At 38.2% G+C, this 27305-nt stretch overlaps 2 protein-coding genes across 3 annotated transcripts; one reads left to right on the plus strand and one right to left on the minus strand.

The window, feature by feature from the left end:
- The first annotated feature begins 18 nt into the window (after positions 1-18).
- LOC124411074 (dual oxidase 1-like) lies at positions 19-8609 on the plus strand. Its single transcript, XM_046889941.1, has 26 exons — positions 19-97; positions 252-593; positions 895-1070; positions 1140-1383; positions 1458-1685; positions 1773-1856; positions 2060-2142; positions 2481-2765; positions 2833-3008; positions 3100-3221; positions 3289-3483; positions 3973-4083; positions 4191-4330; positions 4422-4670; positions 4761-4904; positions 5025-5200; positions 5272-5723; positions 5874-6104; positions 6238-6331; positions 6529-6739; positions 6817-6937; positions 7022-7257; positions 7382-7540; positions 7999-8154; positions 8242-8370; positions 8466-8609. Exons 1-26 carry the CDS (start codon positions 19-21, stop codon positions 8592-8594), a joined length of 4752 nt encoding a protein of 1583 aa, XP_046745897.1. The 3' UTR covers positions 8595-8609.
- Positions 8610-13204: 4595 nt separating this feature from the next.
- Positions 13205-26886, minus strand: LOC124411067. 2 transcript variants are annotated; one of them, XM_046889928.1, is made up of 7 exons: positions 26673-26886; positions 20145-21508; positions 18564-18739; positions 17458-17484; positions 16735-16965; positions 16028-16282; positions 13205-15631 (listed from the first exon to the last, which is right to left on the minus strand). In XM_046889928.1, the coding sequence occupies exons 1-7, from the start codon at positions 26755-26757 to the stop codon at positions 15436-15438; spliced, it is 2334 nt and encodes a 777-aa protein (XP_046745884.1). In that variant the 5' UTR covers positions 26758-26886; the 3' UTR covers positions 13205-15435. The 2 variants fall into 2 exon arrangements, with proteins under 2 accessions (XP_046745884.1, XP_046745885.1); XM_046889929.1 differs by lacking the exon at positions 17458-17484.
- Positions 26887-27305: the final 419 nt, after the last annotated feature.

Raw genomic sequence — 27305 nt, forward strand, 5'->3', positions numbered from 1 at the left:
CTGCGTCGCAATCTCCAGATGTTTGTTATAATACTGTTGCTATTGTACCACGCCAATACTTCTCAGCAGCAGCAGCAAAATAACACAAAGCCACCAGGTATGGAAACTATTTAAAAACCCATCAATCTTAAATTGAAACTTGGTCAAAACACATGGACCGATCAACTGGATTTCAATGCGACTAATCTGTGATAGATATGCGACACTGATAAATTACCTTGAAATGCAAAATAAAGTCACTCCTCTTCCAGATCTGCACGTTGTTCCATTACGCGATAATGGGAGCTATAAAACTGACCGGCTTCTGAACTGGCTATTGTTGGGTTGCGAGGACTTGAACTGTCGCCGAGATTTTCGCACAGACCCGTACGAGTATGAAGGATTCGATGGGTGGTACAACAATTTCGGACGACCAGATCTTGGAGCGGTTGACACAACACTGTTGAGGAGAAGCAAAGCAGCTTACAGAGACGGAGTGTATCAACCATCAGGATACAACAGACCCAACCCATTGGAATTAAGCGAAAACTTGTTAAATGGAACTGTAGCGACGCAATCAACAACTGGAAGAAACGCATTTCTCGTTTTTTTTGGTACGATCGATCAAGCGTGTCTTCTACATATACAGTAAAACCTCAATTGTCGGAATTATTGGGAGCAGCCCTAGTTTGGATAATCAAAATTTCAAATAACCGAAATGAAAATTTTCTCTTAAGGTATAATAATATATACAAGATAAATTTAGATCGACAAACAGTCCGTATGGATAATTTGGATAATTGAGCGTTCTAGATTTTTTTGGATACTGAATAACGTTTGGATAATTGAGTAATCTAAGTTCTACTGTATTATGAAATAATGTTCATCTGTTCAAACGTGATCGATACATTGCAGGTCAGCAAGTGGTGGAGGAAATTTTAGATGCCCAAAGGGCGGCTTGTCCACCAGAATATTTCAACATTAAAATACCGAAAAACCACAGATATCTGAAATTAAACGAAGAGATGCCGGTATTGCGAACACGATACGATGCGCGAACAGGATATTCACCGAACAATCCTCGACAGCAGGTATGTACTAGTATTGTGGAAAAAAATTTACCATCATTTCACTTGTAATATTTTTAATTTTTCGTTTAGTTGAATGAAATCACTCCGTACCTCGACGGAGGGCTTATCTACGGTACTACGAAAGCGTGGTCTGACGTTTTGCGTACAAATAAGGATGGCAAAATTGATCCAAAAGGGTTACTCGCAACATCGAACGACGAATTGTTCCCAATAATAAACAATGTTAGATTGCCGATGGCTAATCCGCCTCCTCCAGCGAATCACCATCGATACATTACCCAGCATTCCACCGAGCCTGTGAATAGATTTTACAGTAAATATCATTCTTGTCAATTGTTGGCTTAATTTTTTTAAACACTCTCAGCTAATGCTCGACTCTATTTACAGGACTAGGAAATCCACGGGGTAATGAAAACCCTTATCTCTTTACTTTCGGAGTGCTGTGGTTCAGGTGGCACAATTATATCGCGAAGTACATAAGCAAATTCAACCCGGACTGGTCAAGTGACAAAATATTCAACGAAGCTAGGAAATGGGTTATCGCTTCCCAACAGCACATTGTTGTAGAGGAATGGCTGCCGCAATGGCTTGATAGCAAATTAGAACCATATAAAGGTAAGATAGATACAAAACTGATAGTAATTATTCTGCAAGTAGTCTTTTGAAGACTCTTGTGATAATCTTTCGTCATGTTTACAACAGGCTATGACCCCAGTGTGGATCCACAGATAGATCAGTTCTTTCAAGCAGCTGCGTTTCGCTTCGGACACACTTTGGTACCAGCAGGTAACATTTTACTCACGACTAAACGAGCAATTTTACAAACTCGTTTAGGTGTGGCAACATACACAATTTTACAGAGCGAGACAAGACAATCTGCCGGATGATGTGAACCCGGTTCCATTGTACAAAGTTTAACGTGCTTTCCAGCAGCATTGCCAAAGTTAGTGGAATCTCTTGTCGAATGCTGAACATATTTCAATTTACAGGTGTTCAAACGAGGGACTTTGCAAGGAATAAGTGTCAAGAAGGAAAAATAATTCGAACGTGTAACAGTTTCTGGCGACCAATGGTGTGTACATAAAACTTTCAGTATTTTTCCTGATTAATATTTCCTCAATTCTTCAAATACCCTCAGTTTCTTCCACAATGTGTAGAATTGATCTAATTTTTGCTTATCAAATTCTTAACAATGTGACTGAATGTCCCGAATTATTATCTAGGTTTCCCGTTAATCTTTAATATATAAATAAACGTTTGGCGTGAAAGAAATCTAAAATATCTGCCATTTTTATAAATTCTAATTTAAAAATGTCCGCTAGATACTTTTACAAACACCATGTTTTCATACATGTTTTCATATCTGCACTCCGGTGTGAAACTTATTGCGTGAATTTAACTTGATTTCAGGACGCTATTTTAGATGCAGTGGATAACAATGCGTCGCTAAGCGTTGGCATGGAGAGACTAATAATGGGCATGGCTGGACAGTTGTGCGAGAAGGAAGATCATCAGATTGTCGAGGATTTAAGGGGCAATGTGTTTGGACCACTGGAATTTTCCAGGCGTGATTTAATGGCTATTAATATCCAGCGAGCCCGTGATCATGGACTTCCGGATTACAATACGGTTCGAGAGATATTCGGCTTGCCACGGATCACTAAGGAATCTGAATTTGAACACGTCGCCGCCCCGGTATGTTCTGAATCCGCAGTTGTCCACATAGATGACGCAAAGTAATAAAAAAAATGTCCTTTTACAGGCACGAAAAGCGCTCCTACGTCTCTACAAAGGAAAATTCGATGACATCGATCTTTGGGTAGGTGGAATAATGGAGACTCATAACGGACCTGGCGAGTTATTTCAAAGAATAATAAAAGACCAGTTTCGACGCATCCGAGATGGTGATAGATTTTGGTACAATAATAAAAAAAATGGGTAAATATACAACTTTTCTCAAAGTATTGGACAAATATGAACTCTGTGATTTTTTCGTTTTGTCTCAACTAAACGAATGGTTTTTCTACAGATTATTCACTGCAGCTGAAATAGAACGTATAAAAAAATTATCTTTCTATCATATACTGTTAGCCGTGACAGATATAAAGGAAAACGACATTCAAGCAAATCTGTTCAAAATTCCAACTAAAGGTACGAGGAAATTAATGCAATTGAAAAACAGATCAAAATAACAGAAATCTTTCAATTTTAATTACAGATGACATGGTGAGCCAATATTGCAACTTTGACAAAATAGAGGGCTGCGATGATTCAGGTTTTTGTTTCCATATGACACCAAAACGTGCGGACGTAGTCAAGATACCGTGTTCTGCCCCGGGAACATATGATTATTTTTCGACCAGCGACATATCCTTCATACTGACTTTTCTTGGCTTATCAGCATTCATAGTTGGTAACGTCACGCTTAATTATTACTAAATCCACAGGCAGATTCTGCTATTTTGATATTTACTTATTTATTTATGTATTGCTCATTAAGAGGAAACACCTTTTTACATTAATAAAAAAAGGAAAAACATTTTACATGCTAGTACATGGAAAGAAAACTAAAAGTAATAAACAAAAAAGATCATACATTTGCAATCACTAGTTATACAAAACAGTTTGCGGGACTGACGAGTAGTAAAAGGCAAAGTAGAATTGTATGTTTCTAGCTAATCAGCATTGTCGTTAGACGACAGAGAAAGTCCATAAATAGGCAAACGAGAATCACAATTGTATTGATGATAGAAATAAAAATTGTTACATCGCAATGGCCGAATTAGAACAAAGAAACAAAACTTACGGAGCAGTTTGCTATAATCAATATTTTTATTCAAAACTTTAAAAGTAAAAATCAAATCAAATCTGCAAAATATCGATTTTTTTTTCAATCGTCCAGGACTTATCCTGTCCCTGGGAGTCATGCTGGCATTAAGACGCAAGAAATTGAGAAAAGTGATGCCAACAAACTTGAAGAGTTTGAACGAAGATATCGACCATGTTCATTCCGGTAAGAGAAACGAGCAAAATCAATTCAATCAATTCAATCATTCAAAAATGGACTTGCGAATTTTTATATGCAACTAATCTATCAATGTCGGTTCACGATGGTAACAGCACAGGAATGGATCAATCACAGGAAACCACTACGACCTATACTCATAACGTTGAATGTTGCGAGAAAAAAAATCGAAGTGGCAAATCAACACGGTTCTCCACTGCGAGCTCTGGACTTGAATCACAACTTGGAACAAAAGGTAGAAAAGAAGAGTATGCACGAATAGTATAAAACAAAATTAAAGCTAACAAGCACTTACTCGTTACATTTATTTGTTACTCGCCCAACAGATTTACATACCGACTGATGAGGCTTACGTCATGATTAGAGTGGAACACAATTACGATCTTGTAATCAAATTTGCAAATGATCACTTGCGACACGTATTCCTGAAGCACTTTGATAGATTTGCTACCAACATCAACATGAATTGCCACAAAGAGCGTAATTTAACAAAGGTGTCAATGCTGAACCAGGCTATAACACAGAAGGATAGACAAAAACAATTGGAAAGATTCTTTCGAGGCATATTTGCACAGGTATGGTTTTTTTTCTTTTCTTTTTTGTTTTTTCCTATTTTTTCACAAACTTTACTTCAATCGAGTGTACATTTTCGATTGTCTTTTCAGCTTTGGAGCTTCACGAGTATATCGCGGGCGGAGCTTTTTCAAATAGATCACAAGCTCGCCAAGGATGTGATGTATACTGAGCTAACGCTATACGAATTTGCCGAAGCTTTAAGTATGCCACCCGAATCAAATTTCGTTAAAAAGGTATCCACGTGCTCTTTGAGTCCTCGAATTTGTCCAACTACACTGTAAAACATATTCCCAAAGATTTTTTCAATAACATCAGTTTTTTCTAAGACAACTCCATGTTATTTTGATGAACAGATGTTTGAGCTGATCGACAAGGACGATAATGAATTCATATCGTTTCGAGAATTTCTAGACTTGATGGTGGTATTTTACAAAGGCTCTGCAGAAGAAAAAATGGAATTGATGTTCAAAATGTACGACATAAATGCTACGGGTTCATTGAGCAGAGACGATTTTGCAAACTTGTTAAGGTAAAAAGTTGTTGCTCATACTGTAGCATCTGATAATTTGCAGCGTTGAAACTGTGCTTCCATCATTTCAGATCTTTAGTGGAAACATATAAAGTAGATTTGAAGAAAGAGGACTTGGATCTGGCTATAAAAACAACAATGAGAGCAGCTGGGCTCGCAGACAAACAAGAAATTGATTTTATAGATTTTCAAGGCTTGCTAAAAGACTACAAGCAGCAGCTAAGCCTAGAATTCAACATTCCTGCATCACAAGCTAAAGCGCAAAAACTTGAAAACAGAGCTCAAAGAGCAAGAGAAAGTTTCTACGGTGATCCCAAAGAATTACGTGCAAGAGTTGAAGGTAAACTAGAAAAAGAGGTGGAAGAACCCATCGACAAAAATATTGAAGTAATAAAAACTTCAGTGTCTATGCGAGCATACTGGTACCCAATTACAAAGTACATTGCTGATAAGCAGCTGCAGATTTTCTGGCTTTTCTTATACACGACAGTTCTAATAGCGATATTTGCTGAACGTGCTTACTGTGAGTATATTTTGTATTGATTTACTTGAATTTAGTGGGGTCGAAAAAAATATTCACCATTCCACATCGTTCTAAACTTGAAATAACGCCGCTGATGCTCAGGCAGACAAATAGATCGCTACTGACTCTTCTTGTGGGTTTATATTGCAGATTATCAGGTTGAGCGAGAGCACACTGGATTACGGCGCATATCAGGACCTGGAGTGACCCTAACGAGAGGTGCTGCATCAGCAATGATGTTCACTTATGCAACTTTACTCGTAACGATGTCTCAGAACACCATAACTGTGCTCAGAGAAACTTTTCTACATCAATACATACCGTTCGATTCGAGTTTAGATATGCACAAGTACGTTGCCAGCTGGGCCCTAGTCTTCACCAGTAAGTAACAGCCAATGAGCCCGTTCTTTCTTCAAACTTTTTAATCCAATCGTCATTGGTTGTCGTATAGGAAAACACTATGATTTGTATAATTGAAATTTCATGGCATTCATTTTCGATTGTTGTTTCTTAGTTTTGCACGTCATGGGTCATGCCGTTAACTTCTACCATATATCAACGCAAACTGCTGATGACTTGACCTGCTTATTCCCAAACTTCTTTCACTCGTAAGTACTTCCCAAACAATATAACAACGCAAGATTGTTCGGCTCAAATCAGTCAACTTTTTATCCAAGCTTCTCGAAATCGTCGAACATTGCCAGACATTGTGATATTCTCTCACTGAAGAAAGCACAACGCATTTAACATTTACATCAGAATCCGAGACGTCTATGGAACAAGTTGCATAAACAGTTTTTTACAGGACACACGAGATACCAAAGTTCCACTACTGGTGCTGGCAAACCATTACAGGAGTAACAGGTGTTGCGCTAACTATTTTGACGGCAGTAATGTTCTTATTTTCTATGCCCTTAATAAGAAGAAGGCTGTACAACTGTTTTCGCTACACACATTCCATGTACCCAATATTCTTCATCCTCATGATTCTCCATGGCACTGGACGACTAGTTCAGGTAAGCGACTACGCTAAACTAATGCTTGATACAGCAATACCACCCTTACGATCAACCACTCTGAATCATTTCTGCAGGAACCATTCTCCCATTACTACCTTCTCGGACCAGTAATTCTCTTCACAATAGATAAAATAGTAACGGTAACAAGAAAAACTTCGGAATTGCATATCATACAAGCAGACTGTCTGCCCTCAGGTATTTACAAATCGATCCAGTTGAAGAAAATTTTTTAAATCGAAATTTACACATCACCATATATCATTGCAATCATATTTTCAGGAGTAACTTGCCTCAAGTTCGAAAAGCCACCAGATTTCCAATACAAATCTGGACAATGGATCAGAATAGCTTGCATGGACTTGAACCCAAACGAGTACCATCCGTTTACACTATCGTCTTCACCTAACGAGCCCAAACTTTCAGTTCACATCAGAGCAGTAGGCCCTTGGACTCATGATATTCGATACAGGGTGGACCCAACTCTGAGGGAAGCCTCACAAATGAATCTTCCGAAGGTATAAACTGTGAAAAAATTATTTGTAATTTAGCTAAGCAATCGCCTGAGATTTTTTTTAAAGATTAATTATCACTCAACGGTGTGAATCTATGGGTTTCTTCAGAGATGAAATATTTCAACAGATTCGAATCGATGGTCCGTACGGGGAAGGCGCACAGGACTGGTACAAATACAAAACAGCCATAATGATAGGTGGTGGAATTGGAGTGACACCGTTCTCTTCGATACTAAAAGATATAGTATACAAATCGAATATTCACCAAAGTTTGGGATGTCAAAAGGTAAGTGTAAGGGAGACTGAATCGTAATTACTGTCGGAAGAATACAGTTTTAAAAACCATGCAGAATGCGTGGACTTCTGATATATGAAAAACATTTCAGATCCAACTTTTGAAACTAGTTGAAACGTTAGCGTTTATAAGTTTAAAATAAAACCATAAGAAATCAGAGGTTTGTAATTTGAAAACAAGAATTTACTCAAGTACGACGGTGAAAACTTTAAATTGATCAAGAATTTATTCTATACAAGAATCTTGATCATTGTATTCGTTGTTACGTTTTTTGTGGTCTGGTATGAATTGCTTTTTCAATGTTTTCTTCCTATCTGATGATAAATATAAACTTTTACAGTTAAAGAATCATTTTGAAATAATTACTCGGACCAAAAAATGTTTGATCGTTAATTGCATAATCTAACATGGAATTTGATATCTAGAAGTGAAAACAAACTATTTCCTAGGTATACTTTTTATGGATAACAAGGACTCAACGACAGTTTGAGTGGATGGTCGACATATTAAGAGAGCTGGAAGTGGCGGATAAGAACAAAGTTGTAACAGCTCATATATTCATAACGCAGTTTTATCATAAATTTGATCTCCGCACAGTACTACTGGTGTGTTATAATTTGTAATATTTTCATGTTAATGTAACAAAGCTGTTGAATTTCTCTGTTTGATCAATCTCTTTTTTTCATTTTCAGTACATATGCGAGCGTTATTTTCAAGGAGAATCGAGCAGGTCATTGTTCACCGGACTTACAGCAGTTACGCATTTCGGACGGCCTAATTTCCTAAAATTTTTCCGGGCGATCCGCCAATTAAATTCTAAAGTAAGCATTACATCTGACTAAAATTATTCTAGTAAAGAATAGCTGATTTTATTTGCTATAAACGTTTCTCAACTATCGAATTTTTATAATTTCAGAATCATACCGTCGGAGTATTCAGCTGTGGAGCCCGATCGATGGTACAATCTGTTGGCCAGGCGTGCACTACGCTTAACAAAGAGACAAACGACGATAGCATATTCAAACATCACTACCAGTCATTTTAGTAGAAACATAATAATCATGACAACAATAATGATGATAATAATGAAGGGCTGTTCACTCTAGAAATCAGCTATACACGCTCGTTTAAAATCAGTTAGAAGTCGCTCAGAATAGATCAGAAATCCCAATACATTGCGTATGAAATCCATTGAATTGAATTAAAAAATGAATGAAATCAGCTTTCGTCAGTTGAAATCAGCTGAAATCAGTCAAAGTCAACTGAAGTCAATTAAAATCGGTTGAAGTCTGCCATTTTAAAATCTATGACACAGATTTTCACGTGTTTGAAAATTTGATATTGTGACTTTTATTTTCTGATCGATCTACTTTCACACCTTCACCCAATGTACTGGATATAACATTAATGGCATCATCATAATGGACATAAAGTCCTATTGAATCAGATTTATGATATATGAATTCCTGTGAAATTTCTTGCCTGCAGGTCGCAATTACATGGACGTCACCACACTCATCACAAAATCATTCTGAAGTAACACAAAACATTATGAATTCAATCATATCTCATCGCATGAAATCATACAAAGTGTGAGAAATCCACGTACTATTTTGTAATTATCTGAAATAATCTGAAATCCTTCGAAATCATTAGAATTTACGAAATGACTTGTACACTTAAAATCTTAGTGAGTAACCCGATGAATATTAGTAATGATAGCTATAAGTAAACTTTAAACATTAAAATACCTGTAATGATACATGCAAAATTTTCCATTGAAGTAATTTCTCATAACAACGTACAACTTCATTGAATTTTGCGGATAAAGGGGTCGTTTTATATGCCAGAATGCTACCAAAAAAAAAAAAAAAAAAAAAAAAAACAGTACAGGGAGGACTGTCTAATTGATCAATTTGTAAAAATTAGCAAATCTGACGTATGTTTTGCTCAGTATAGATTGTACACACAAGTCGTTGTTGACTAATTTCTCAACGCATAAATGAGCCCTCGACTAAAATATTGTATAATAATCCTGAATATTCAATGATCTTACGAAACTTGCAACGATAAGTTAGATTCCGCGCAGCATAGAGGCTGACGAACGAGGTTATGTTGACGTTGCGCCTTGACGCACACGTATGTACATATGTGCACTTACGACATCGCGCACGGCATCCAAATCAAAAAATTCACGCCTGCAACCGTTCCTCAATCCGAAACACCATGTGCCAGTTGATCGAGAGGATCAATCCATGCAGGTGTGTCTGGTCCAAAAGTTACTCCAAGATACTGCTCAAATGCCGGGTCTCGGCGCTGAAATACCGTGCCCTTATAATCACATATTACAGATGAGCGTGTAGCGCGACCTTATCTTGCATTGTGCAGATCTTTTTTCTGTTTTTTGTTTTAACTTGAAATTATTCATGGTATTTTTAAAAGAAAAAAACAAGGAAAAACCGCAACATAAGCGACGTTCCGCGCTGTTTTAATGAGCAATAACAGCATAGTAGACGTGGTATGTACAAGTCGCGTAAGCTCACGTAAAGGACTATTTCCGACGGCGTGAAGTTGCAGCATTAACCAAAGCGAGTGCTGTAAGCAAGCGAGTCGGCCCGCGCTATTTTTTTATTTGACTAGCAATTGAATGTGATATGATATATCGAAAGCGTTGACTGAGGATATATCCACAGGCTTCGAGAAACTAAGTTTCCAAGCATGAATTTGATAGAATTGTTAACAGTTAGATACTTCCACGTCAATTTTAAACTAGCTCAAGGAGTAAAGACGGCACAAAAATTCTCAAGTCTGCAAATACGGCAGACTTTTTTTCAACGGCTGGAGTTAAATGAAACTCATAAGATTTCCAAGGAATTTCTCCGAAAGTTATTTACAACAATGGATAATTTCGGTGGTGGGTAGCGAGAGCCGAAGGTAGATTGGTAGAATCGATATAACACTATGGTAGATGATAAAATTTTAGAACCTAATCACTTGGTTCAGAGATCAGTACCGAGAAAAAAAATCGGCAGCTTATTCTAGAGAAAAGAATATTCAGATACAACTGACATTATTCCAATAATTGTAGTTGTTATCTGACCGAAGGTTCCAAACTAATATAGATTAAGCTCAAATCTCAATATAATTTAGCAAAGTTACTGAAAATTTTCATTTCATAAAGTTATAGAAGAAAAGTTACTACAAAAACTACAGAAATTGAGGACAAATTTATCGAGAGAAAAGTGCTTATTCTTTAAAGCTACGAGGTCGTTCGGGGGTTTAAAATTAATTATTATAAATTAGGCAATCAGATGAACTGCGAACCATGATTCAAAAAAATAATGCCATTTACACGATACTGTTAGAAAAAAATGATCAAGGTACGAGAGAAAGAGTTTTGGAATTTTTTTAAATAAAATATGCATTAGGAACAAAAGCCTTACCTTAGCCGGTTGACTCGGGCAATCGCTGATGTGAGTTGAATTTAAATTAAACCCAACTTATTAGTAAAACTAATAATAGAAAGGGAAACGGAAGAAAAAGGTTGTTCCGAGGGAACGGCAGGAAAGAATAGAACAGAAACTAATCTGAAAGCTAATCAAACGAAGGAAAGAATTTGTCCTCTGGCAGGTTGAGTATAGGGTAGAAAAGAAATGAAGATCGAGGCTCGCTCATAGGCTGTCGCCACGGATTCTCCTTAGCCTGATTGGATGGTTATTCCCCATCAATTCTTCCCATACTCTTTGCGTGGCAAACGAGCACCTACCTAATGTGCCACGCATGTTTTCCTGCGACTCCGTACCGTTGTTTACCCGCTACTTTGTACTGGCCAGTTGGTTGCCTGCTTGCAGGAACTCTTCAACATACAGCAAGTGAATGAAGTTATCAGCAAAAAAACTCAGAACTTTTGAACTTGCTGAGCTGAAATAAAATACATATTTACAAAAAATGGGAATATAGTAACTTGGAGCGTTATCTAAAGTAATAATCTTAAGTTAACGCTAGTAGCTTCCAGCGTATAATTTTGTATGGAGTACGGTTGGTATCACTTGGAATACAGGGGCACGTTCTTAGATTTTTCCGTTTAGTAGAATGTCCTTAAATTCTGACGGATCGTTTTAACCGCCGCGACGAAATACGTAAATATACGCATACGAACACAGACACTAACATTCTGCAAAATTTCTTTAAAATCTCTCAAATTCACATTCTCAGTGTCTGTCCGTCCAGTATTTCGTATCCTATACCACAAGTCAGGTAAATTGGAATTTTTCAACAAAAATTTAAACTTCCACGCAGATATGTGCCTGAATCAATTAGTGTACGATCGAAGATATGTAGCCATACAGAGGAAAAAGAAGAATCAGTGATATTCAGTAAAAATTACCTTATCTCTTGAAATGTTGTACCTACTTTGTAGAACTTTTTTGATTGTAAAGTCATAACGCTCACAAACGACACGTACAAATGAAAGGAAAAGAGCTAAATCTATTATGCTAGACGATACTCTCTCCGAGGTTACTTATCGACTTGTTTTATCTCAATATGTGATGCACTACTTTCCGATAGAAGGTAGCACTTGGAAGGGTTTGCGACGCCGTTAATCAGTTGGTAGTACGAAGCACCCGAAAGTCACATCGCCTACATAGATCTCGAACTTGATTGTGATATAATGATCGATACCAATCTCGTTTTTTGGTATACATACAATAATTATGAAATTAAATGTGAAAATAAAAAAAATAAATAAAAACAGAATGAAATATCAAGTGACCGTATAAGGATCGTATACTTTGTTATATCATGTTTTTATTTGAAATATCTATTAGTCCTAATTAAACCTTATCAGCTATATGTACAGATGACAATGTCATAAATTATAATACATGTATTATAACAAGTGTTTTTAACAAATAAATGCTCTAGTCTAGTCCTTAGAAGTATTGTAGTTTCTAGTTTTGGACTGGGGCCTCGCAAAAATCCTCCGAGATTCTGAGTATGCAAGACCTACGTGTCTTATACAATACAATAATGATGATAACATTAATGATAATAATTAATGATAATAATAATAAGAATAATTTCATTGTTAATTATATTTACGATGTCACGGAGTAGAAAAATTACACATAGTACAATCAAGGTGACAAAATTATACCTACAAAAATCAAGGATACGCGACCAGTGCATATACGTACGTATGAATCCATATGAGGTATACGTATGTATACATTCATATGAGGTATTCGTACGTAAACATGATGCAGTGACTTGATATCGTGATATTAAATAACAGAATTGTAGTGTGTAAGAAACAAAAGAAATACAATTAAGAACGAAGCCTAGAGACTCCAGTCCTGTTTTGTAACAAGTCTTTTTAATGGCAAATAGAATTTCCTCCAAGTCATATTATTCAACTATAGATACACAGTTTCATAAATAATAAAATATACCATTTTTACCATAACGGAATATGTACCTATATCCGTTCCATTTTTTTTTCCAAATATTACTCTTCTTTTCTTTTTTATATAAAACCCACTTATCGTCACAAGTGAATAATTCAATATTACATTCTCTTTATATACACTTTTAAAGCATACATACACATACCTAGGTGGGTTTGGTTTATTTTTATTATATTGTTTTTTTTTGTTTCATTTTTTCTTTTACGTTTTGTTTCTTTTTTTTTTCACTTCTTTTTTATACAATCTCTGCCACAAATGTCCAAAATTTACAGTACGAACAGGTCAAGTCCATATTTTACTTAGTTCCATAACTAGATATAATAATCTTACAGTTATCTTCTTCTACAAAATAGCTATCGTTCATAGGATACCTATTTGATTAGCCTTCAATTTACACCTTTTTGTTTTCTTCAATTTCGTCAGGAGAGTCATCGACATTGCTATTTGTTTCGCATTATGAGGAGAATGTGTTTCATCGTACTACATACATCATGTAACACGACGGAAGATCACATAAACGTTATTACATAGGTTATGGCCTTTGCCTGTGTAAAATAAAAAATTTTATTACGAATTTTGTTATTCACCGAAAATTTTCTAGACGGTCAGTACTAGGACTTCGACCTTAAGTGTATTTTCTAGTAAGTAGTATGTGCAAATAATTGGACGTAAAAAAAATGTATCATCACATTATAATGCGTTAGAAATATCGGCATTCTCCTGCGATAGAATGCGAGAAGTTGTCGTATAGTTTGTCTTACTTGTTTTTGTATTTTTTTTTCTTTCAAAAATAAATGCCTTACAACCCACGTAATTATTCAAAAGGTGCTATACATGGAAAAAAAAAGACATCTTATATCTTAACTAGTTACATTATTATAGTTGGCATCTGTGATAAGAAGAGCTGCAGATTGAACGACATATAGCAGGGCGAACATAAAGATTTTGTATTATCTAATCTCAAAGTGATGAATTTCAAACTAGCTGTACAGTAAAATGTAATCACTTTAGACATAGATTATGTTGAAAAAGCTTATGTTGAAAACGCTATTTTTTTTTTTTTAATGCCTTACAAAATGTTGGAATGATTAAAAAAATATTGAATCACTTTTTTGCAGGAATGAAATTCCTGTTAACTGTGTTTTTTTTCTTTGCTTGTTTCACGTATTCCACATACTGCGTTCATCCAGCATGTGTGTCACAAATCTCCCCCTGTTTTTGCATTACTTATTATCGTCCATTCGCGATTTTGTACAGCAGGACATTTTACTAGGAACTTGAGCTGGCACCATGTCTCTTGCTCGATCGTATCGCAAATTCGAAATATGTCAGACCACTGTTGATTTTTTTTTTTTTTTTCAAATACTGTGGAAATTCTTTGCTGTTCTTTTCATCTAAAAACATGAATAGACCATCACTAATGTGGTTTCGTTGCAGTTTCGTCTGTTCTGCAAGTAAAATTTTTATTCGTACATTATTCGCACAGAGATGTCAATTTTTTGAGTAAGTTTGACGAAAAAGAAATAAATTAAGGGGAACTATAAATTTTCGTGAAATAATTGAACCTTGAAAACTCCAGAATGCGCCCAAATTCAGCTAATGTTACAATTAAAAATTATTCAGTCGCTGCTTTAAATAATTTAATAGATATAGATGTGGATAATTCAAATTTGAGATTTTACAGAAAGTAGATATCTTTCTTATTACAACCAATTAAAAGCGAGAGAGAGAGAGAGAGAGAGAGAAAGAAAGAGAGCCTGTTGAGTTTTTGCAGTGAAATTTTACGTAGACCGATCACACAAACAGGCGAGAACTCGAGAGAAAAGTCTTTTGACTAAATTCATGCAACGACGTATGGATAGATGTTTGTTGCTGTTCCTTGTAATCACCGGACATCAAACGTAAAAAGGAAAAATATTTTCGGTGCAACATTGTGATAATCTATATCTCGCGTCAGAGTTCTGACTGTCTACGTAAAATATCTCAAGCCATGCCTGAGCGGTTTATAGTGAATATGTCAAATTTTACCCAAATGAAATACAATCTAATAAGCAATAAATCAGCTAGTGCAAAACATTAAAAGAAAATAAATTTCAGAGTAAGAAAGAGAAAGAGAAAATGAGAGAGAAGAATGAACGAAGGAAGATATATACATATAATCTCATTTGGGTAAAAAAGAAAGTAATTAAAAATTTTTTTTGGAATTCTTGCATATTTTGTTTTTCATATTATTTATGGTCGAATCATTTGCCGCAATAGATTTATATACATAAAGGAACATGACTTGATCAGAAGCACCTTCAGATATGCCAATTATCCAGCAATTTTTGCATAGGGCCAATACAGAACAGTATAGGCGCCCAATTAAAATGCTGAATGGTAATAATTATACGTGGGCCAGTAAGGCTGTAGCCAGTCCTAGCTGGTGCGTTGACGTTTTTTAGCAGCATGCTCTTCGGACGAATGAGCCAAGTTAGGAATAGCTGTGTTTCGAGGATTGAGCATATACTTCATCTGTGGCATGTACGTCATTATATTTTTCACTTGGATCAAAGGAAGCTCTTCATTTAGTGAAGAGCATTTACCTGCCTCCATAAGCATCTGCATTTGCTGCCTGTAAATAAACCGAGTCATAGAAAAAAATCATTTACATGTCGGTACGTGACGATGGCACTTGGGCCAATCAAAATTACGTGCTGTTCGCAGTGTGATCAATTATTAATAAGTTCCTACACAAAAACTGATAACAGAAAGACTCAACTAAAAATGCCTTTGAAGCTTGCTATATGTAAAACAACACTCTTTGAATACTAAGATCAGAGGCGATTCGTCGTGTTTTTTTCAATGATGTTATTTGAAAATAAAAATAAAATTTTTCACAACTATAAAAAACAAGACTGTAAAATATATACATTGTCTCCTTAAAACTGCTTCATTAAAATTGAAATTGAATTGATTAGATGACCGAGCAATGGGGATAAATATAAATGTATGTACATATAAATCTCACCTATTCCCTTGAAACAGATCGACACCCAAAACATCCGTCAGGACTTGCCTGCAAGTGTTTATGTCACAGGTAGGAAAATACTGAGATACAAAGTCAGGAAGAGTCATTAACAGTTCGGTGTAAATGTATGGTTTGGCATTGATGCATGGTACCATTTTCTCGTCAACCAATGCCTTTTGTACTTTGTACGGTACATGAGAGCCTGAAGTAGGTGTTTCCGGTATAGGTAAGAGCGGTTTTCTACCTCTGGAATCCCTGCAAATGATTACCAAATTTTTTTTTCATGTCTTAACATTTAATTTCCTTGTGCTTGGTTTCTTTAAACGTCCTATTAGAAATTCGACGAGAATTTAATACACGGCCACAATGACGAATAAGAACGAATTAAACTCTAGTCAATTCCAGACTAGGATTATATTGTGAGCGTGTTAAAAGTCTAATTCCATGAATAAAGCATGAGCCATGGAGTAAACTTTGTTATACTGTGCAATGAGTTAGAATGAATTGCAGGTCTGCACTAGGAAAGATTAATATGAGTTACATGTAAAGGCAGATGAGTAATTAAGAAATGAAAATCAAATGCCTGAAGGTTATCACTAAAGGTACATGACTCATTGATAATTGACTATCAAGTTCAATTGGGCAGATTAATAGTTTTGAGTGGACTTTCAGAACGCCGAATAATAACAACTCTCTTCACAGCTCACCTGGCATTGTTATTACTTCCATTAACGGGTATAAGAGGCGGTGGATACTTTGCGGTGGCAGAATTGTGACCAGGTGGTGTATGTCGCGCAGGATGTGACAACATACTTTGCGTTGGTGGCATTAAGGCATGCACCTGATCAACGCTTAGCCCTAACAAATTATGTGGGTAGGTACTTGGACTGACGGCGCTGGGAACACCCAAGCTGGGTGTTGTGTACGTAGTTGTTGCCCTGTAATTAAAAGTAGAAAGAGTTTTGTTTCGTTAATAAATTTCTGTAGTACTATAAAAATGATCAAAGTGATGGATAGTAATTATTCATATAATAGTCAAAGAACAAAGAGACTGAATAAACTTTATTCGCGAAAATCAGCAACTAGTGACTGGTTAATTAGCTATACATGAAAATGTTTAGCAAAATGTTATACAAAGTTTGAGAAATCAGTGATTTTTTAATTTTTGCATCGGACAGAGTTATTTCTTTGTACTGTAATAAAAAAATTTTTAATCAACACATGATCTGACGGACAATTTTTAGTCAGCTAATTGTCAGGTAAATGTTAGATGAATTAACTGATGACAGAATGTTGTTTTTTTGCGACAATATGACACACTATGAGAATGATTAACTTGGTCCATGTTAACTTGGTCGAGAAATAGTTTTTATACGTTCATTCGGTCTCCCATTCCAAAAGCAACTATAATACGATGTACAAGGACTCACCAGTCATCCTTCCCATAGGTTGGATAACTATACAAAAGAAAAAATCATACATTGTATGTACAAAGGCAAAAAGCTGTTTTGTGCATTTATAGACCTTCTCCTCACTACATATCTGGTATATCAATAGGCAAATTAAATTCAACTATCAGAAGAGACTAAAGCTCTTTCAACGCAATAGAATCACAGCTATAAAATCTATCGGTCGACAACATAGCAGGTGCAATTTGATGACTGACTACATTCCGCAATTTCGACTGATTCGAGGCTTGCAAAGCTTCTTCATTATTGTAAGAAAAGTAGCTACCATTATTGTTCATTCAAATATCAATGTTTAAGAATAATTTTGAGTACTACCACAAGTAACTCGTATAAATACGCACCAAAAACATCACAAAAAGCTATAATGTTAGGTTTAAACTTGAAATCCATTATTTCTACGGTTAACGTGTCCCTCTCAGAAGTCTGGATTTATCTTTGTCTTGGAATCAAGAAAATTGTATGTTATCCTATTTTTCATTAAAATTATGAGAATGCATAAGTATCCGCAAATTATTGCAAACATTTTTCTGCAAGTAGTACCTAAACTGCAATTCTTCATACCCACTGTTCTCTTACACTCCATTACTTTACCAGACTTTCCATAAAATTAGTATCATCGAATGGAATTCGATTGAAAGAAAGTGTTTAGAATGTGTGATTTTACTCGGCAAAAATATTAATCTTTTCCCCAAAGAGTATCAACAGGACAGACCTCTTACCAATTTCTAAAATAACATACAACCCTTTGAAACCAAAGAACAATGCAGACTTTAAAGCTCAAATTCCATGAGTCGAGAATCGACAGGCTGTGTAATTTTCATCAATACAAAGTCAAGGCACATGCAGATATAGAAATAACACCGAACGTCATACTTAGTAAAAGTGTACCTGCGATTAGTATTGATGTGATAATAAACCTCAAGTTCAAATGAGCTGCAGGGTGCTCAGCTGATAAAAAGCTCACAACGGTACGTCAGAAGAATTAATAATAAACTACCAAATCCAATACAATTCTTGCTAATAAATCAAACTAAACACAAACAATTAGTAAAAGTTGTTCGACTTACCCGATATTGGGCTGACTGGTGTGGGCGGTAGCTCTGACGAGAGGGGGTGGCTGGGCTTGGACAGCGGCTTGCATCGTTGTGACAGGATATACTCCTGGATACTGCCCTCCTGCCCCGCTACCACCCCCTCTACTCCTAGACTGTTGTGAGTAAGTTTTATTCGATGAAGCTATTTGCTAAAATGGATTAAAATCATATTAAAACATCCATCTTTTGTTGAAAAGAGATAGAATAGAATGTCTACAAATAATTAGAGTTAGAAATTCGAAGAGAATAATCCCTAGCAGAGATTGGCAAAAGGTAATAATTATTGATCACAATTGTAATTATAGAAATTTTGATGAGGCTAAAGTTAGTATTAGATAGTTACAATAACGTTAAAAACTTAAACTCGATAAATTTTGAGGAAAATAGTAGAATTCTGAGAAGTTTTAGAATATTTAATAATTTGACAATATTCCCAGCACACCGTAGAATTCATTTCGAAATTATTTTAGAAAATTAACTTTTTGCAGAATAAAAAATACCATGAAATCAATATATTAAAACTTTGATTCTGAATAACAGTAACTTCCTGTGAATTTCAATTACTTGAAAAGATATTTTTCTGTAATTTACAATTCAAGCAAATTCGGCAATATTTTTATGAGCAATGTGAGAAAGAAAATAATATTAATTGCATTAGAGATACGATTTCAAAAAGCATTACAATTGAATCATGGAGTTTGTACTTTTGTACAACCTAATTTTGTAGTTTTCTTCTAGTTTTTAATTTAAAAACAACTCAACTTATTTGGCTTGTATCCAGAATGCAATTTCATCTCTGATGCATATGTGAGAAACTATCTATATAGCCACTTTGATTAGCAAAACTAAAGGCTTCACAGAAAAATTGAATTTTATTTTCTGAGCGTGCAACTCGATATAAAGTTTCATTCAGAATACACGTAATTGATGTTCCTCGTGTGAATAATGAATAAAATTACAATGACCACTAATAAAAGCTTAGAAATAAAATTGCAATGGGAATCAAATGACGAGCTAAACTATCGACAACAAACAAAATTAATACATGAAAAGTTTGTTTCATTTTGATGATCAATATTCTGGTGTGCAAAATAGGATTATCATCACTTGTTAATTGCGTCGCAACAGAATAGCTCAATCATTTTCATGAAATTTAGTTCAAAATCTGTACTCTTACATCTTTGCCATTACATCGCCAAATTTTTCGCTAACAATAATAAAAGATCTTAATGATGATAATAAACTAACTGCAAGAAAACGTTAAATCTCAAGTCTGAAAATTTCTATTCTCACCGAGTACACATTGTGTTTACTATTCTGGGACAGACAACTAAGTTTTACTGTAATTTAAAGTATTTGGTGAATAGAAAATCATCTTACTAAAAGAATTGTTTTTAAACTCATAACTTTCTAATTTTGTTCATGGATGTTCCGGTAAGGATTAAATCTCTCGTGAAATTCACACAAAACTGTAACGCACATTTGTTTGCTAAGAGCGTTTCAAACAGGATTTTCCTAACAAGAAAACAAAGAGTAGATAAAAATTACCCATACATTATGCATGTTGAGGGGGGCGTTGGTCATTTTGATGACTTGGTTCGGCTGTGACACCAAAGTCTGAAATGCGGGTTGTCCACCGACGAGGCCCGACCATCCGTTACACGCGGTTTGAACGGCGCTGAGCATAGGTTGCTGAGCGGCGGAGTTCGTCCTGCTACCAGGTGAAACCCTGGAAGGTGAGGAATGGGCGGGGTGCGTAGTAACGACGGGTCTGGGTTGACCGAGCCTATGGATAGTCGCGTTACTGTTAACGCCCCTTGGTAAAATGGTCGGTATTTGAGCGCTTCGAACATTTATCGAGTTGTTTTTATTGGTATTGTTTTGAACAACGGATGGCTGCTTAGCAGCGGGAGGTGTGGGAGGCTGTTTTGTCCATCCCCCCCCAGCGCCCCCACCCTTACTGCTCACCAACAACTGCGAGTCCATCACTTTGCTCGGCCAATAATCCTCGAATCCGGTGCCGGGCGGAAAGTAGCTTTTAATGTCACTCAAACTGATCACGGAACACGTTTCACTGGCAAACAGTTCGTTGCGTATTCCCTGAACTTTGCAGCAGAATTTTAAATACGACAGGTCCCACCCCTCGAGTTTCTCAGCCTTAAGTTTAAGGTTATCAGTCTCTCCCTCGAAGTAGAAAAGCGGAACATATTTCAAACCATCTTTGACCGTGTAGGGAACGACCGACTCCTTGTTTATACGAATAAAACCGCACTTCTCAGCCTTCTGCATACCGGAAATGGGAGTGTTCTGGCCAGCGCCAGCCGTCAATTTTGTATAGCACATGTCGAGGAACGTGTAAAACTCCCTGGCATCTGCGAGCCGCACGACAAGATCCTTCACGGTGAAAGTTTCTCTACCGAATTGGTTGTCGCAGTGTTTAATGTTTATCTCGTTAAACAGCTTGCTCTCCGCCTCCGTTATGTAGTAGCTTCTTATGCAAGTGCAGCTGTATATATCGGCGTGCAGATATCCGAGATATTTGTTCAGTAATTTAGACTCCAGTATCCTCACCGCGCAATATCTTTCACCGGCTCGAAATATATACGGTATGTGACACTTTCCGAAGCTTGTCCAACCAAATCTACCTCTTTGACTGTCGTCGTCGAGGGGAATCTTCCCCTCTGGCAGCTGCGGCTTTATTATGGAAGAATCCACAGGCTTCTTGGCGTTGGAAAGGTAACCTAGTATCCCCGGCAAATTTGGCTGCGGCACTACGTTTTGCCCAGTTCTCTGCTGCTGCGCTCCGCCTATCGCCGTAACCATTTTCGCCTTGTTTGCTTCCACCATTTTGGCTGCCAGCTCCCTGATCTCCGCATCGTCGGGTCGCTCCTGCTTCACCGTCACGTTGTCAAACGAACCTGAAAAACGTAAGATAGGACAGCGTCAAGGTTTGTTAAAACTGATATCACGGGTCAAGTAAGATATTTGGACGAGGAAAAAATTAGGACACCAGATTTCTATGACAGGAACGATAAGTGTTTTAACAAAATCGCGGGCGGGTCTTTAGCAGCGAAAAAGCGTCTTTATTTTTCTACATTTCTGTTTACCTTTTTGCCGACGATAAAACGTTAGAAGGAAATCGGGAATTTGACGTACGACGTATCGTCGGGTCGAGTAATACGTTGTTGTATGGAAAAAATAACAAAGGAAGAAATACGGAAAGAAAAGAGAAAAGGTGACACGATACGGGATCGTAACGATCGCGTTTCACGAGTGACAGTAGTCGGATCGTGTGTGCCATGGATATAGTGAACAAGGTGTATAGATTAGAAACGAAACATGTGGAGGAGGAGAGATATAGCGGAGACACACGTTAAGTGTGACACTCCTCGGGGCCGGGGATGAGGGATGTCCCTAGTCCCGGGGTGATCTAAATAAGGGTGTATATTGAGGAGGGCTTTAATGATGAGAGCGTACCTCCTCCTCCTCCTCCTCCTGCTCCTCCTCCTCCTCCTCCTCCTGCAGTAACCGGCGGCGAACTTTTGGCGAGGACTACGGCGGCAGCCGAGGATAACGCCATTATACAATTTCACGTAGTTAGGCCATGTAGTAGCATCGAGGTGGCTGCTTATTGCCGTTGGTCGCACGGGGCACTAGACGACATACGCGTACATACCGCGGTAGCGAGCGAGCGAGCCAAGCTCCTCACTTCACCTCACGCGACACGATAAAACGATAGTATGTAGTACGTACATAGGGAGGGTATGTACCTACGTCTACTACGCGATTTAACGAAGTATGTAACGCGCCTCGCCGTGCTCAGCCGTGCTCAGCCGTGCTCGCGGCGGAGTGGCGAAACTTTTAACGGTGACTGTACCCCCGCGCTAGCTAGGAACTCGCTCACCGATCGAGGCAGCAGCAGCAGCACTAGCACCACTAGCACCACCAGCACCAGCAGCAGCGACGACGGCGGCAGGAGGAGTAGCAGAGTAACGAACGGCGGCAGTATCGGTCGCGAAATTGCCTAAAATGCGATGCCACTTCGAGTCTCGTTGTACACCTAGGTAGACGATCGCAGTACGTACTCCAGGAGTAGAAGCGTCACATATTTCCTGCACTTGTTTATGTAAGAACACTTGTCAAGGTATGATACGAAAGAGTTTATGCTTTATTTATACCTATGTATAGTTGTAGAGACAACGTTAAGGTACGCGCGATTCGCCTCCGCGATGACAACAAATGATTACAACTTATTTGTTGTGTACGCAGTCGTCTAGGTCTACGATGCATCAGCGGCAGCATCGGCATCACCAGCGCAGCGTTAAGACACGCGCGCGCCACGGAACAGCGCAACGGCACGTCACCTCACATTTTATGCCGCCGAGCAGCTCGATTTGAAAGCAAGCGAGCGAGCGAGCGAGCCAGCAGGCAGCACCACCAGCACCAGCGGCAAAGGGAAATGTCCCAGCAGCGTGTAGCCTCGTGCGCAGGCCCTATTTAATACATCCTAGGTTTTTCTCCACCTGTGAGTCATTTCACTAAAATGGCGTCCCGCCGAGGCGGACGCGGCCAATCGCCGAGCGCCGTCTGGCACCAACAAAAGGAAACGCCATCGTTTGCCGTGACGTCATTACAACAAAATATCACCCTTCGCGAGGCTAGCATTCGCGTTTCCAAGGTCGTCTATGACTGGCTGTATCGCATACTGTATAGACCTTTTTTTCTTCTTTTTTCAAGGATGCATTCTGATATTGTTTTCAATAGTCGCTTTTGACACCGCGCTGGAAACAGTAGCGACACCAAACTTTCGTCTAGGACCACCTGCCCGTGACACCAAATTTTTCTTTTTTTCTTTACTTTCCCCATCGCCACGGCATATCAAACTTTGAAACGTATTATTACCATTCCAATACGGTATAGTATCTTCTAATTTCCGAGAAGCATTTTTCACGAATATATATATACACTTATACATATTAGTGTGTATATAATATAATGGATATGAACAAGCAAGCATATAGGTATGTTGTATGTGAATACACGCGCATGCCAGAGCCTCCGTGCCGTATCTATCGCAATTGTTAAGCGCCGCTGTTGATCGACGAGTAAGTATCGTCACTTCCCTTTCCCGCAAAGCCTCGATCGTAATACATGTATATTATTAGTTTACTTCAAGATGTTTGTAACTATCAAAAATGTTGTGCTCCATATGCCGATGCTGAATCACAGTTCCAACGATCGCCGCTATGGGTGCATCGATACTTCATGACTAAAAGATTTGAGAAGCCTCCTCCTTTCGTTCCCTCCCCAACTGCTCTCAACGGTCGATCAGCTGATCAAATTCTTATAGCGATGTGAGCTTGAAGCGAAAATGTAATACTCTGAAAGATTGTTCGCCGCATGCACGAGTGTGCTATGCTAGGCTTTGGAAGCGCGACAGTTTAGTCTTGAAAATTAACTATGCATATTCCAAGGAGATGTCGAATCCAAACAACAGTATTCGCAACGTGTACCATGGCAATGCTGGCGTAGTACATACGGTTCAAAGAGTGGGCAGAAACTAGCGAGAGATCTCAAGAACATGGCAACACCGCACGGTCGATATGCTCTTTCAGGCATAGTGCCAAGATTGGTAAATGTATTGGTATATACTCAGGCAGGTATATAGTGCTTTTTAAGCTACCCCCACTCCTCGTATACGTGGAAGATTTTTACGTGGAGGGGGAGGAAACCGGCCTGGTGGGGGGTGTGAAATCTGCGCAGCACCCGGATCCCTGGTCGCTTTTTGTGTTCTACTGCGCATCTCCTATATACTTCGTACGTACGTTACATATGTATTTATTATTTTAATCATGATTTACGACGCGGTGTTGCCAGCTATTACCCCCCCCCCCCTCCGCCTCTCGCGCTCCCCTTCCCCCCTTTGCTCCTGGCGCCTACACCGTTAGCGTACGACTTTTTTTTTTATTATTATGGCACGCCAGAAGAACAACCACCATTGATCGATAACAAAACCAAAATAAAAATCGAATGAAGGATACAAAACTAACGAAGAGAGAAAGAAAACAAATTGAACCTAAAAAAGAACATCACCCGTGTAGGTATGTAGATCGTATATATTATGTATACGATGTATATATCTACACAGTAGATGGATGATATATGTGTATATATGTATATATATATATATACGTATACATATATAAAATGTATATAAGCGCGTGTAAATATCCACCGACGCATGTACACAACGCGGCGTTGCCATGTTTCGCTGGAATCCAAGGAGAAATGTACAACGTCGCACGCTGCTGAAATGGCCGACGATGCGTAGGTCTGCCATTTTGGCAACACTGGCGAGCGATCTATTTATAGCAGACCTTAATTGCTGCTGTTGCTATGCCAGGACGAGCCTGCCCGGAGTCTTCAAGGGTGGGAGAATAACGCGCTAACAAAATGGCGACGAATCGGATGTGACTGGTTCTATTTCATCAGCGAATGATCGGTCGGTTACCAAAAATTAAATTGCAATCAAATCGGTGTCAGGATTCAGAAATTTGGCGATCACATCATAACGAAGAACTTGATTACAACCGGTCATGTAACGGTCTACGATTCAGGTCATTACAATCCTACAAGTAATCCGCAATTTCCATCTGTTCCATCTAGTGCGTTATAACATAGCTTAGCTTGCTATCTAATTTATCTTGCTAAGATAACTGAAAGATCTGGACATACTCCTTCAGTTAAATATTTATTTACGTCACGAGGATCTCCGCGACCTCGCATGAAAAACATGGAGACGTCCTCGATTCTAGTTGGCCAACTTTCAGATTGCCAAGCAACAGAAAATAAGAAAAAAGAACGTGAAAATAGAAAAAAAATCTAGAATTTCGCAAGGTTTTCGCATATTTATCAACCAAATTGCAAATGGTGGCATGTTCCTTCAGCAGCTGACTGCCTATATAGATATATAGGCTGGGCTGAACCTCGTGCACAAACACACAAGCTCGCTGCTGGTCGGCTAAGTCCGTCAGCCACCACTATGTTACATCATGCCGCCGAGTGCAATATATATATATCTACATATGTATACCGGGATCGGTATATAGAAAAGCGGGGGGAGAGGTGGCGGGAAAGGAGAGAAGGGATGTGCGGGGCACGTTATGTACAGCCGTTTCTCACATATTTACCCGCAGCTGTATATAATGTACCGCTTGCGCCTGGTGGCCGCATCACACGATGCGAGTTCCGTTCGGTTCCACGGACCGACTCGAACTGAGGTAAAACAAGATCAGGAACAGTTTGAGAACCGCTTTCCTGTATTATTTAAGCAAGTCAATGTGCATAAGTATATACATATCTTGTCTGTTCGTCTACTATATGGCACACACACACCGGCCCTTTTGTGCTCGTAATGAAAAATTGTTATCAATGCACTGACATTCAGATGTGAGGTGGGTAGTTAGTTTTATTCGCAGATCATCATTACCTCCTATATTTTTATAGTTTTCTGTAAGTGCGTAGTTGCAACTTGAATATCCGTACATCATTCTATCACTAGAAACTATCTCAACCTTTCTTAGTTTTCATCGAACAAAAGCACGGTATACATGTATAAATTTTAACCCATCTCATCCGTTAACGGTCAAGTGAGTTTGCGACTCAAATTTCTACGGAAAGTTTCGAGTTCCTCAAGTAAACGACCCTGAATTTGGGTACGTGTAAACAAATAGTCAAAACTATATTGAGTATTTCTGTAATAAAGAACGAAAAGTCGAAACAAAGATGATAATAGAAAGGGATACAGTTGCAAACCTTTAGTCTAACACTCGCGAATAAACAAGTGCGCGGGAAAACGTAGAAAAAGTAAATGCTAAGAAATGAAAACTAAAAGCAAAAAAAACATAATAGTTATAATTTGCCGGAACCACGTGACAAACCGAACTAGAGATGTAAACGGTTGTTGGGGAAAGGGAAGTAAAAGAAAGGAAGCAGACTGCAAGGGATCGGGTGGGGTAGGCAGAGGCGGGATCACGCGGAGCGTCCTGCGGCAGAAAACATGCACATAACCTCAAAGCTTACCTCGTTCAACTCGAGCCTCGAGTATTTCAATATCTTCGTCAAAATCTTGCGCCCTCATTTCAGTGTCGGGGACGTCCATGCACATACTATCCCTAAACAATCACCGGCTTCAATTCTCTCTGACATTTACTGGGTGAATCTTCGGATCAGATGGCAAGAAAAAACCCAAGAACTAATATAATAGTACTCCGTATCCGTTGCAAGGCTCGCTGGGCCTGCTGGATTTGAATGTGTAACGTTGCCGCTTCCTCTATCATCCCCTCCACTACCCTATGTACTTAACAATTGCGACGTTGCCGCACATCCGGTACGTGGTAAATAGCAATAGTGGGGGTAGTTGATTTTCCACGGTGGTGGGGATAAAACTTTCCATTAGGTCTCAGTACCCCTCTCCTCCTTATCTCCTCGAAGGTGACTGAAAAAACCTGAAGAACATTCCCAAAGTGATTTTCGCCCCTACTTCCGTCACATCATAACCATTTCGTTACGCAAAGGTGTATTCATCTCGCGTGAACCCTTAGCGTGAACATATATTACAGATGGTAAATTCTTCAGGGAGTTAGTTCAGAATCCAAAATGCGATAGAAAATTTTGGGGGTGAAAAAACGTTTCCAAAAACTGCATCAGTGATAA

The sequence above is a fragment of the Diprion similis genome, chromosome 10 (genome assembly GCF_021155765.1).
Source record: "Diprion similis isolate iyDipSimi1 chromosome 10, iyDipSimi1.1, whole genome shotgun sequence".
NCBI lineage: Eukaryota > Metazoa > Arthropoda > Insecta > Hymenoptera > Diprionidae > Diprion > Diprion similis.